Below are 13501 nucleotides of genomic sequence, written 5' to 3'. Positions count from 1 at the left end.
ATTTTTTTTTTTTTTTTTTTTTTTCGTCACATCTTAATGCTCCTGTTTATTTTTGCACATAATTTCATCTCGTAAAAGCATTTGTAATTCTGTACAACTAATAATAAACTTTGTAGAAAAATGCCACCATTCTGTCAGTAAAGTTTTTAGTTTCAGCATCCCCTTAATACAGGGCCATCATTCTGTACAGTAGATCGCAAAACGGTTTAGATATGAACTTTACAGTGCAGTCAATAGTCCAATAAGAGGACGAATTAGTTAAAAATAAGTTCTCTCATTGGACTATCGACTACGCTCTGAAGTTCATTATGTCTAAACTGTTTTACGACCCACTATACATATATATATATTTTTTTTTACAAATATTGGTACGCTAACGACGTCTGTCATTAGAGTCTGTTATAATTTATTATGAATAATTTTTATAATAAACTATAAAAAATAAAATATTTTTATAAAAAAGTGAATAAAAATAAAAGAAGCTAGAAAAATTAAAGACATTAAATTAATTCAAAAATTACATAAATATTTAAAACAAATTAACCTCTTTTGAAACTTCTAGTTTCACTGATTTATATAATTTTATGGGAATGTGCCTTTTAAAAATTCTTTCTCAGTATGTTATCGTCACGTACAAGACGTCTCGTTAAAGATATAGTTCGTAAACGGTAACTATCGTTAATCGTTTCTTGTTACTATTGGTAACGACAAGAAGTTGCGAAAAACTTGTTTATTTAATTATTGAACATAATTGAACGTAAAATGTTATTAGTTTTTAACTTATTTTTTATTTTAATTTTATTTTATTTTAAATCTATTTTATTTTAATAATCGCCACTTAGAAGTCATCTCAAATGAGATACTTACATTTTAATTTAGAGTTAGTTGTGAGTTTTTTTAGTAGAATCGTGACTGAAAACATAATGTTATGTGTATCATGTGATTTAACTGAAAAATTTAGATTTAATTATAAATTCAAACCTGAGTATTTTATTAGAGGCAATTTTCAAGTAACGACTATTAACACAGATGTTAGACTTTTTAAACTCTATCATTGGCATATGCAAATATGATACTTGCACGCAGAAAATTGTTCTCGAAGATATAATTATTCATGATTCAAAGAAGTACCATAATATTCATATTCGGTTAAGAGATATATTTATAATGTTCAAATAATTTAAAAGGTGCATGGGAAATTTAGAAAGCAAAGAATAACACGTCGAAATAATTTTTTCCGATAAGTGTGGAACTGCTGTATAAGAGTGTGAGAGAAAGCATACCGTCAGCGCGAGTTTACGGAATCGAACCCGGGACACTTTCTGCTTGCGTGGCAACTGTTTAAACCAACTAAGCTAATTAAGCTTTTACACTGATCCTTTCCTCTCTTTCTCTTATGTGTTTTAATTGTCGAAATAGTAGTCTGTTCAGTTGCTTTAATTCCAACTGAAAATCAGTCTACCTCCTATATATCATGCATTGCTTTAATTTTAATAACAATTTAAGAAAGAAAGGTTGAATTATATATTTGACAATATATGCCCATTTTTGTCATGAATACGTAGAATATTACATTACATGTTACACAATAGTTAACTACTGGAGACAATAATTTTTTCTATAGTTTAAAAGTAGAAACATATTACTTAAAAGTAGCCCAATAACTAAAATTATATAAGTGAATGCTGGGCAGTTTTTCTGTTTATACTGAATATCATTCCACTATTAAGAAACGCAATTACTCTGTTCATTTTCCTTCTCTTGAGTAATGATTATTTCCAACAAAGAATATTTTTTTGATAATAGTTTTAAAATTATTCATCGAAAATTTTGGAAAAACTCATTAATATATATTAAGAAGAAGAATTCTCTTTCTTATTCTCTTTACAAGAGTATTATAAAATTTTATTTAAAAAATTTGTAGTTTTTTTTACCTCTATGTCTATTTTGCCTCTATCAAGCAAACCGAATATTTATTTTAATTCAAAATTCTTAATGGAAATGCTAAATCTAGGGTTCATAACGTATTTTAAATAAGTTTGGTATTTATAATGGGTTTTTTTGGTAAATTCGCGGATATATAAACTTATGAAACACTTAAAACAAGTAACATTTACTTGAATGCAGTATGTATCTTTTTATGTAAAAGTATTTATCTTTTTATAGTAAAAGTTCGGAAAATATTGACTAATGTTTCTTAGCCAGAAACTAGCAAGAAAAAATAGAGAAGAAAATTAAAAATAAAACTACAACCATTTCAATAATAAATAAATTTGCATGAGAAAAGATTCTACCTTTTAAAACACAAGCTTCTATATTGAGTAATAAAATATAATATTTTACAATATAAAGAGAATCAAATGACGAAAACTATTTAACAAAATTTCATACAAAAAATGAGTTTGTTTGGAAACTAGTAAAAACTGGCCAGGAAACTGACTGATTTTATCGCCTAGTTACTGGTGAAACAAGAACGTCGTTTGAACTGACCAGAAACTAACCAGAATTCCTTGTCAGCTACTGGCTAGAAAGAAGTCGGTTCTTTTTATCTATAACTCTTGTATAAAATTAATCGCACATTTATGATTTTTTGTCATCTATTATTTCACATAAAATTAGTTCTATTTTTTGTCATCTATTATTTCACATAAAGTTGCTATTGGATTAGAGAAGTTACAGTAGGAAGATCTCTCGATTGACTATCCAATTCATAGACACACGGTCAGCAGTGGACAGCAAATAGGACAGTTTGTTTGTACAAAAGAGTAAAAACGCAAAACTCGAAACTCGAGCCACAGTCAAGTGGCACAGCGTGTACAGGCAAAACTACACGCCATTACGCGGAAAAGCGCGAACGTAGTACAATCGAAGTCGTCGCAGGTTCGCGAATCTGCGTGGAGCGTCCCGGCCGGAACGAGAGCCTGGGCAGATACGTGGGAATCGGCAGGTGGAAGTTGTCGACCGACATCGCCGGCAGCAGTCGGCGCGGCCCGCGATCGACCAATTCAACCTGCCACGGCAAATGGATCGGCGACTCGCGACTCCTGGTGGACTGCCACGACCCGCGATGCACGCAATCGAGCCGACCGCCTCCGTACACGTCGCAGCTGTTCCGCGGCCGAAGTCGCAGGGGTGCGTCCGCCAGCATGATGGTCAACAACGACGCGGACGACGGCGCGTCGAGGATGCGGGACAGGCTCGTAAGAAGACGAAGGAGAGGCAGACGGCGGAAGAGGAGCCGGAGAAGAAGGCGCGCCGCCGTCTCGGGACGGTGAACGTTCCCCGCAACTGTCGCGGCTCACGCCAGCGTCACCCGCGTTAGGAACTCTCCCTTTCTACCCCTTCTCGTCCTCATGTCTGTTGTTACACAGGGTATATCGTAACACGGGACCCTCTTCTCGGAGGTGGATTTTCCTTCGAAGAGCCGACTCACCATCCCGCGGCGAGAATGTCGCCGCGTCGATCTCGAATTACAAGCGCGAGCTGAGGGTGAGCAAACTCTTTGCGAATTAAGCGTCGACGGTAACGACGACAAACAGACGACAGAAGCTCGTTCCTCGTTTTTAGTTCGAGCGAGCGTTGTTTAAAGAGAGCTTTCGTTCGAAAGGCCTGCTTTTAGCGAAATATTTTTCACGTCGGAGCTCGAAGAGTCCTGAAAAGAAGGCACGTCAGTCTCGTCGAGGAGAAAATCGCCGTCAAATCGGAATCCGCCTTCCTCGAGGGGGATCCCACGTGTTATGATATACCTTGCATATTTAATCTGCATCTGGTGTTGTCATTTTCGCGTCGTGCGTTTTCTTATCGTCCGATTTTTTCTTGCATTATATATCGCGCTGGTTTCCACTAAAAACCCTCTAGTTAAGGTCCTGACATCTCGGTCCTGTTGTTTGATTGGTTTAGTTTCTAAAGTGATCGAAAATGGCAGAACACAGGGGAGTGTATTCGAACAAGGTAACTCTATTTGAACAAACTTTTATTTAAAACAGAAATTGCACGTAACAAAACAATATTTTGTTAATAAAGTAAGCATTTTGAAAGACGGGAAATAGTTATATACATGTAGCATGCATTGCGATACTCTTACTGCTAAATACTTTTAACTTTTGTTGTAATGATATGTAATGATATCAATCCATAATGCTCGCTTCTCAGGATTTGTTGGCATAATTGCCATATAAAATTCTCGGTGATGTCAAGACTCTAACTGAAGGGTCTCTAGTTTTTCACCAAACTCTGGGTTGCTTAATTATATCTTATACGGGCCATTCATACGTTAAGCGTTCCGAATTCGCAAGAGGGAAACGAATGCGTTAAATAGAATCTTTACTTTATTTTCTTTTTCTCCCTTTTTTTCTTTTTCCTTCTTTTCCTTCTTCCACTGTTGAATGTAGCAATCGTACGGAACCGTTTTGCCTAGATTATCCCGATAATTATCATATCGATTTTATCATTAGCGCAGGCTCGCGCGAAACGTTTCATTGGGAACGACAGTGAACTTTCTTATTCCCTCGACGCTCTCTGGCGAGGTAATCAATATCAGCGACGTTAGGTTTATGATTTACGTTGCGGTTGCGGATTTAATAAATCATTTCATCATCGGGACAATGGCGCGCCTGCGGATAAGGTCGCCAGAGTGTCGAGCCTTAATGCAACACGTTGTGTTTATTTATTATCAACCCTTTTTCTCTCCTTATCTCCGAATTTCATCTAATAATATATTGTATATGCGTTATCGCATAAGTAAAAAAAAAAAATATATATATATATATCCGTAGAGAGCGAATAAAGAAAAAAAGAATTTTGTCATTATTAATCACACAAATCATTGTATTTTATTAATAATACGAATATATCATAGTATCTTCCATAAGAGAACAAAAATATATATATTATATATGTAAGTAAAGATCCCTTTTGCTTCGCGTAATATTTTCCTGCGTTATATTGTTACTGTAAAAATTTTTCTACATCTACAGGATACAGAATGTTCCAGAATTTATAACATTTGTTTGTAACATTTGTTCGAAAACCATTAATATCTTGGTATTGAAGCGATATTGAATTTTTTCCTTGTTTTGTTATAGATTCTAGTATCCGTGGTGTTTAATTACGTCAATAATAACGCTAATTCTGTGACAATTTGTAAACTTCGAAGATGTTTTTTTTTCCTTGATATATCCCTAAGTATCGCACTCGTTGCAAACATATCGTATATTGAATTTTCCGTGAGCAATTTTGCTTTAGAGAGAGTCTTTAGTGTCTGCGAATAAATACACTGGAATATTATCATTTCTCTCTACGCGTGAGTACATATCGGCGTACCGAGAGGGTAGAGGCTCTCCGAGCGAGATGAACAAAATGTAAAAGCACAGTCAATAAAGGGCACATGCACGTATTTGGGTTCTAGCGTAATTACGTCGAAGGTCAATATATAAATCTTCCTTTTCCTGATTCTATTTTCCTCAGACCTCAGAGAGAATTTTCCTCAAACTTCAATAGCAAATTTTCCGCATAGAAGATTACATTCCAGCTTTATCGTGGTTTATCAGTTTCATCCGCTTCTATCAATTTTATACATTATGAATACAAATATATATGCAACACAACAATAATAATACTAATAATATATGTATTAGCATTATTAGTATTATTATATGCAATATATATATATATATATTGCATATACAGAAAATTATGTGTTATGGTCAACGTCATTATAACTACTAGCAACAATAGGGAACTCAATTAACGTTAGAAATTGATTAATAATTTAGCCGGATTAAATTATGCTGCATATAGAGCGATCGCACGTCGATAAACATCATAATCGCCATAGATCGCGGATTATTATGCCCGTGTTACATTATACATAAGCCATAACATATTCAATATCCGTGCGTAAATAATTGGCGTGTCACGATTCGTATCATAATTCAATTATAAACGTCACGTCTCATCGATGTATTAATAACCCACATCAAATACATGCCCACGCGAACGTGTTTATGTATCAATATATCTTTATCCCCTTCCCCCCCCCCTCTCGCCCTCGTCCCGCAACATAACTGACACATCGAAAAGGGTCAGGAGCCAAATTATCTGTCGGTTAAAGTGGCGGAAATAACATCGGTTTATTTTTCCGAGCTTCCGCGTCGCTATCGCGGGCTTAATTCACTTGAAAAACAGGAAGATCTGTCCACAGCATTTAGTTGTTTTCATTCTTTCTCGACGGTGTATTTGCTGTACGCGAGGACTGACCTGTGCGGACGGATCTTGCGGTCGCCCGAAGACGCTGATGGTTATCGGCTGCAGACCGCCGTATCCGTCGCGATTCTGCTATAAATGCGACACCGACGCATCCATCTGGACACACAGGCTCGCCGTGCGTTGTTCCAGTAACAAGTTGCGCGACCTCTCGACTCTCGCTCTCCAGCGCTCTTCGCGAAATCTCGGTTGTTCTCGTTGCCAATTTAGTGTGCGCACAAATTGACGAACGAGATGGCAAGTAATAACAAATCGGGCATTCTGTATCTGTTCGATCGGCCCGCGGAGCCGGCGTACGTACCTAAGGGAGAAAAGAAAGTCGCCTTCGACATACCAGCTGACTACTTGGTGAGTATAATCTTGTTTATAATAACGACGTTTCTTATTGTCCGCTGACATTGAATTTCATGACTTCATTTCGACGTTCCGTAATTGACTCGGGAGTTCAAATCTCTCCTGATCTCGTACATCACAAACTGTGCCTCTAATTAATATAATAGTATTACGAAGTCTTCGAAGTTGGATCGCTTGAGAAATATAAAGAAAGAAATTGCAAACAAAATGGCTCTGGGTTATACGAGCTGTAGCTTAATATATGTAACATGTAACTGAATGCGTAGTGCGCTCTAAATTTATAATAAATGTTTCTACAAAGAATGAATGAATTTCCTTCGATTGTCTTGATTTCGAAATTTAAGAATCTTAAGTTATGAGGCAGAACCTGTGAGCGTAATAAATTTTTAATCGACTCTAAAAAAAAAGAAGATTCTTAGTTTGTCCTGTATGTACGTTCACTTATTTATATATTCTCTTATAACTCAAGCAACATTAGAGATATTAAGATGAAATTTTTGTAGCTTGTTCAGTATGTTATCTATATGGTTCTTAGATTAATGTCATTATTCGAAGCTAGGGGGAGAGATCGAATAATTCTATTATTTAATTCTTCAAAATTCGAATACATCTAGAAGTATAAGACGAAACTTTTAATTTTAACTGGCTTTAAAATAACTGACTTTAAAAATAAACTTTTAATATATAATTAAACAACTTTTTAACAAAAATGAACCGTCTTTAAAAAGTCAAAAGCTCTAAAAAGTATGAAATATAATTTTATATAATTCTAACTTAATATTTCTGTGAAATTACAATTCTATTTTGGTATTCTAATGATATTAGAAGCCGGCGCGGAAAGTATAAATTAAATAGGTAACTGTACAGAATGTCTGACAATTTATGACCTATTGTGTGCATGTAGAACTCATCAAAATTCTCCTTTACCATTTTGCAAACAACCGCCAAATGTTGAGTTATTAATTAAAGAAGATTAACAAATGATCACACGCGACACAGTAGATGAGCTATGATAGCGACATCTGCCGTCATAAATTTGTACATTAGGTTGAACTGAATAAAAGAATCTCCTACCATTTTTCAAATAATCACATAGGTTTTTAGTTATTAATTAAAGAAGATTGATATATGATTATGGACGGTAATGTCATACTTTTTAGCATTTCTGAGATTTTCTAAGACAGTTTATTTTTTTTATTAAAGGGCTAAACTATAATTCTAAAGATAAAACTAAGTTCAGATTACAAGATAAGTTAATATTAAGTTAAGATAAAGTTGTTGCCTTTCACCGACTTTTCACGAATGAATGAATGGAGTATAAACTTTATCGCTTTGACAAATTCGCAGCCTGAAAATCGGCAGTCGGTGGCTCCCGAGGTACTCAACCGTTTCGCGGAAGATACCACGCGGAAAATCCCAGTGAAGCAGATCAGTCTGCCGGACTTGAGCGTTCCCCTTCAACTTGGACGTCGGGAACCTTTCTCTCTGTTTATCCCGAAGCATCGGAAATTAGCCTCACGGCTCATCGACATTTTCTTGGGTTTGTCTCCGGCTTTACTTTCAGCATTGCGAGCTTCATCTACGCTTGCAATCACTATAGTGCTAAATAAATTAATTAATCTTACTTTTGCCCAACACATATAGTATAAGTCAAACAAAAAGTTCGATTTAAGTTGTCAAATTAAAATTTAATTTCACTGCACTCGGTCGAAACAAGTAATTCATCGACCAAGTAATTTTCTATCATTGTTCACGATCTTTCCTCAATGTATAATACATGAACCTTGTTAACATTGTTGCTTACACAACACGTATATGACGCAATCTATTGAAAATCGAACCGAAGTTTTTGTATCAACCGAATACTTATCGGGCAATAAATTTTCTTTCTGCACGAGGAATTCCGATCGGATTACGTAGCGCAACGAATGCCGGGGAGTTTTCAGCCGCGAACTCGATTAACCGGTTACTTTCAGCTGATGAGCTATTAATTCGTTGTTACAGGTATGCGAACGTACGAGGACTTCCTTTCGGTGTCAGTTTACTGTCGCGATCGCGTTAATCCCCAAATGTTCATCTACGCGCTCTCGGTGGCGATCCTGCATCGTCCCGATACGAAAGATCTGCCGATACCGCCGCTAACGGAAGTTTTCCCGGACAAGTACATCGACAGCGGGATATTTGCCAGGGCGAGAGAGGAAGCCAACGTTGTACCGGCTGGCTCCAGGGTATTTGCTCGCCGACGCATTAATTACCAGCATGCTTGTTACTCGATTATGCGGCATAATTAACCACTCGCTTATTCTTTGAATGGTAGTCGAATGAGCGCGACATGAATTGCGAAACTTGGCGAAAAGCCGCGCGCGCGAGAAAAACAGAGAGAGAGAGAGAGAGAGAGAGAGAGAGAGAGAGAGAGAGAGAGAGAGAGAGAGAAAGAGAGAGCTTTATTTATTGTGCGCTCTGAGACATAATTCCCTTAAACGCAAAAGAGAGAAAGAGAGAAAGAGAAGGAGGGGCATGGAAACAGAAAGAGAATACTCTTGATCTAACATTGCGTCATGAAAAACAATCGTTGCGACGCGACGATAAAACGACCGATCGTATTCTTCGACAAACCGTGTTGAAAATTTGAATAGCGGCGCGTACAATTCCGTAATGCATAGCTAATGAGAACGTGTTTAGAAGTTCGACCGCAATTTTCCGAAATTTACATATTTCAGATCGCGTTATTACGTTTATATAATATCCAAAAATATTCGGTGTACTTAAGCGTCTCCGAACGGAAGAATTGCATAGAATAATTAACATGATAAGTTCGGAAAATAGTCGCAATTTAGTATAAAACCGCGTGTGTAAATGATTCCATTACTGTCAATACGTAGTTTGACTTTTGGCATGGAAAAAAAGCTCTCATCATTCCACTGTTTGTGTAACCCTTTGCCGTAGTTGCCGATCGAAATTCCACGGGATTACACCGCGTCGGATCTCGACGAGGAGCATCGTGTGGCTTACTGGAGAGAAGATATCGGGATCAATCTTCATCACTGGCACTGGCATCTGGTCTATCCATTCGAGACCGACATCAGGATTGTTAACAAGGATCGACGCGGCGAGCTGTTCTACTATATGCACCACCAGATCCAAGCTAGGTAAGTGCAGCGCGAACGCCCAGTAAGTCGATAAGATTGGATACCTTATTCTACCGGCTCGGGAATGCCGCTATCGGCGATCGGATCAAATTTTGATCCCGATTGTTATCACGCTCGCGCGAAAACTCGCCTCAATTTCGTATAGTATTCCGACAATGTTCGCCCTTTGTTAACGAACTCCCAAATGCATTTACACACAGAATAATGCAACAAATCGTTGTTATGCTGTGAATTTGGCGGAGAGAAGGAGGGGTAACAATGCGAATTTAAATGCTCGTTAAGCTGAAATATTCTCACACAAAAATAAATTAGTAACACTATATATATACATATATACATATATCTTAGATTTATAATTCATAATTAACAGATACTTTCGATCAAAATACTGATAAATTTTTATATCTGATCAGGAAACATCCGATGAGAAATATCGATTCATAATTTTTTGATTGGTTTATCTGATGAAATAATATTATGATCGGAAGTATTCGATTAAATTTAATTAGATATTCTGATCGGATGTAAAAATTTATCGGAATTTGACTGGAAATATCTGTTAATTTTTATTGAATATTTTCTTTCTAAAGTGTAGTTTATAATTAAGTTTATAGGTTCATAATTCATACTTTAGCAGAAACGCTGATAACAGAAAGGCAGAAACCAATCAAAACTCGTGCTGATGGTCAGGTGGCAGTTGATAATTTTTTTTACCAACGCGAGTTTTGATTTACTTCCGCCCTTTTGTTCTCGGCTTTTCTGCCAAGATGTGAATTCGTTCTTACGGCTACAATGTTTGCGAAGAGATTTCGGGCAAAATGATATCGAACTAGAGAGTTACATCGCGCTTTTCTCTCGCCTGGGATCGATATTAACATGAGAGCATAATACCGGTTAAAACTGTCGTTCGTAGTTTCGTATAAGTTTTCTAATAAATACTCGTCCACTGTAGGCCAGTTTTTTTGTCGTTACGCAACTTCTGCGTCATCGATCTGTATTGGCGAGCGGCCGAGCACATACGGAATATCGCCCGAGGGCACAACAGATGGGAATTTCCGAAGCCCCTGAGTTATTATCCGCGAGTTTCGCTTGACTTCTCTTTTCGCAGATACAATTGCGAGCGTCTGTGCAACCGACTGGGCCGGGTGAAGCGCTTCCACAATTGGCGCGAGCCGATCCCGGAGGGTTACTTCCCCAAGTTGGATTCTTTGGTGGCCAGTCGCACTTGGCCCGCTCGTCCCGCCGGCGCCATTCTCAAGGATATTAACCGGCCGGTGGATCAACTGAACTTCGACCTGCAGGATTTGGAGAGATGGCGCGATCGTATCTATGAGGCTATTCATACCGGCTCTATCATCAACCCCCGCGGCGAGAGGGTGCCGTTGACCGAGTTTGGGGGTGTGGACGTGCTCGGTAATATCATGGAGGCTAGCATTCTGTCAGCCAATCCTAATGTCTACGGAGATCTTCACAATCTCGGCCACGTCGCCATCTCCTACTGTCATGATCCTGATCATCGTTATTTGGTAATGTTTCGCACGTGCGATCATCGTCGTTATGCGGTCATGTTCGAGAAACTCTTTAATTCTGAACATTAGCGTTAACTATTAATGCTTCAATATTAAGAGGATACTGAATAACGATATAACATAAGTTTCGTAGTTTGCACTTTCTTTTCATTCAGTTGCATAGAATTGCAAATACTTGTGCACAAAGTGCAAGTACAAATGTCAATGAATAGATAAAAGTAGTTTTATATTACTAAATAAGTTTCGTAGTTTGCACTTTCTTTTCATTCAGTTGCATAGAATTACAAATACTTGTGCACAAAGTGCAAGTACAAATGTCAATAAATAGATAAAAGTAGTTTTATATTACTAAAAATGTTTTAAAGTCTCTTTTAATTACAAAATTCCTTTTTATTTTTTATATAACATGAGATACTCCATCGTACATTGACATTTGTATTTTCATTCTGTATAAGCATTTGAAATTCTACGCAACCAAATAGAAAAACATTGTAAAATACAAAAGCTGCATTATGTCGATATCCAGCATCCCCTTGAAGTCTCCTTCTTTCTGGACACATAGTATTTCTTGGTGCTAAGTGTGTTACTTTTTGTGATGCCTTCAAATTAATATAAAATTAATAAACTTAACGTGAACGATTAGATTAAGATCGCGATATTTTCGTGTATTTGCAGGAGACTTTTGGCATCATGGGAGAGCCGGCCACCGCTATGAGAGATCCCATCTTCTATAGATATCACGCTTTCGTCGATGACGTGTTCCTAGAGCACAAGAATACACTTCCCGAGTACAGCCTACAGCAGGTGGGTGTGCACAGCTGTCCCGCTTCCTCGATATATCATCGGTTCACTCTTGCATATAATGCCGCTAAGTACACGTACTATGTGGCACCGAATTACGCGGCCTCTGCGGCGATAAAAACGTCCGTTAAAGCATTTAATCCGGCGAGACCGCTGGACGTCGGAATTTATCAATCTTTTTGCCGTCATAACGGTAATCTCACTAAATACTAACTTAATTAGTGACACTTTAATTTTCAACATTCACACAGATAGACAGACACACGGATACACACACAAATATACGGATACAAATATTACGTTCGTGAATAATGTACAAGACATTTCGAAACTAACGTGTCTCTGTTTCCTACCACGGCTTTTAATTCGGCAATCGCGTGCGACGTTCTGTCGCAAGATTTATCAAAGAAACGTCGCGATGTCATCGACGCGAACCTTCCAGTCGAAATATAACGACTTGGTAAATTAAATTTAAATCGCTAAATTAAATCCCGCTTCGTAATTAAGCAGGAATGTTTCCGCCGTCTCTCTTTACATGCTTGAATTTTAACGCGCTAAACTCAACCCTCATTTTCAGTATTGCGTACCTCTTAATTAAATTTCACTTTAAATTTTATTTAAGCAAGAACTGACTCTCCATCAGTAAGAAAGGAAAAGATAAAGGGAACGGGGGCGAGAATCTGTGAACGAAAAGAAATAATTTCGTAGGCGACATTAGCGCGAATTTAATTAGCCTTCTTTTGTTCTCCTGCCGGTTTTCATAGTTGGACTTCCCCAATGTGGAGATTACCAATATAAGTCTGCAGACCCCGAATCTATCGCCGAATCTATTGTCGACCTTCTGGACTAAGAGTGATGTCGATCTATCCCGCGGTTTGGATTTCACGCCGCGCGGCCCCGTGCTCGCCAGATTTACTCATCTGAATCACGCCGACTACAAGTACAGGATCGTTGCTAACAATCGCAATAATGCGCCGCGCAGAGGCACCGTTCGTATATTCATAGTACCCAGACAGGACGAGCGTGGACTGCCATACGTGTTCAGGGATCAGAAGGAGCTCATGATCGAGATGGACAAGTTCACCGTATTATGTAAGTCGCTATTTACCAGCTTTGTTATTATATTTGTATGTTTGTGCATAGCACAATTTAGAAAAGAGCCCCCGGATAAAATTTAATTATATTAGGACCTTAACTTAGTTTCCGCCCGCAAATGTTAGATGGCAATGCAAACAGTTCTAGTAGTCATTACTAACGAAACAGGTAGTTTGTGATTAATTTCGACATTTCTCGATAACATTCAGTCAGCATACACAATTATTTTCCTAAACAACAATTTCTTTTGCTTTGTGAAAAATGGAACGCGATAAAGTGTTTTTTCGACATGTGCTTTTGCACTATTTT

The 13501-nt window shown here is 37.6% G+C and overlaps 2 protein-coding genes across 2 annotated transcripts in view; both read left to right on the top strand.

The window, feature by feature from the left end:
- LOC116853104 (somatomedin-B and thrombospondin type-1 domain-containing protein) overlaps positions 1 to 5524 on the top strand; it is a 21998-nt gene extending 16474 nt beyond the window's left edge. Inside the window, exon 5 of the mRNA XM_032834012.1 lies at positions 2881 to 5524. Coding sequence (XP_032689903.1) covers positions 2881 to 3275 — 395 coding nt within the window. The 3' untranslated portion in view covers positions 3276 to 5524. The remainder of the gene's footprint in view (positions 1 to 2880) is intronic.
- Positions 5525 to 6381: 857 nt separating this feature from the next.
- LOC116850895 (phenoloxidase 1) overlaps positions 6382 to 13501 on the top strand; it is a 10371-nt gene continuing 3251 nt past the window's right edge. The window contains exons 1-7 of the mRNA XM_032829744.1: positions 6382 to 6612; positions 7966 to 8158; positions 8623 to 8846; positions 9565 to 9767; positions 10876 to 11293; positions 11972 to 12100; positions 12862 to 13189. Coding sequence (XP_032685635.1) covers positions 6499 to 6612; positions 7966 to 8158; positions 8623 to 8846; positions 9565 to 9767; positions 10876 to 11293; positions 11972 to 12100; positions 12862 to 13189 — 1609 coding nt within the window. The 5' untranslated portion in view covers positions 6382 to 6498. The remainder of the gene's footprint in view (positions 6613 to 7965; positions 8159 to 8622; positions 8847 to 9564; positions 9768 to 10875; positions 11294 to 11971; positions 12101 to 12861; positions 13190 to 13501) is intronic.

This window comes from Odontomachus brunneus, unplaced genomic scaffold (genome assembly GCF_010583005.1).
Source record: "Odontomachus brunneus isolate Ranch 3 - 2012 unplaced genomic scaffold, Obru_v1 Obru_scaffold_001, whole genome shotgun sequence".
NCBI classification, from domain to species: domain Eukaryota; kingdom Metazoa; phylum Arthropoda; class Insecta; order Hymenoptera; family Formicidae; genus Odontomachus; species Odontomachus brunneus.
Note: the sequence above shows the minus strand (reverse complement) of the source record. Positions and strands in the feature narration are given on the sequence as shown.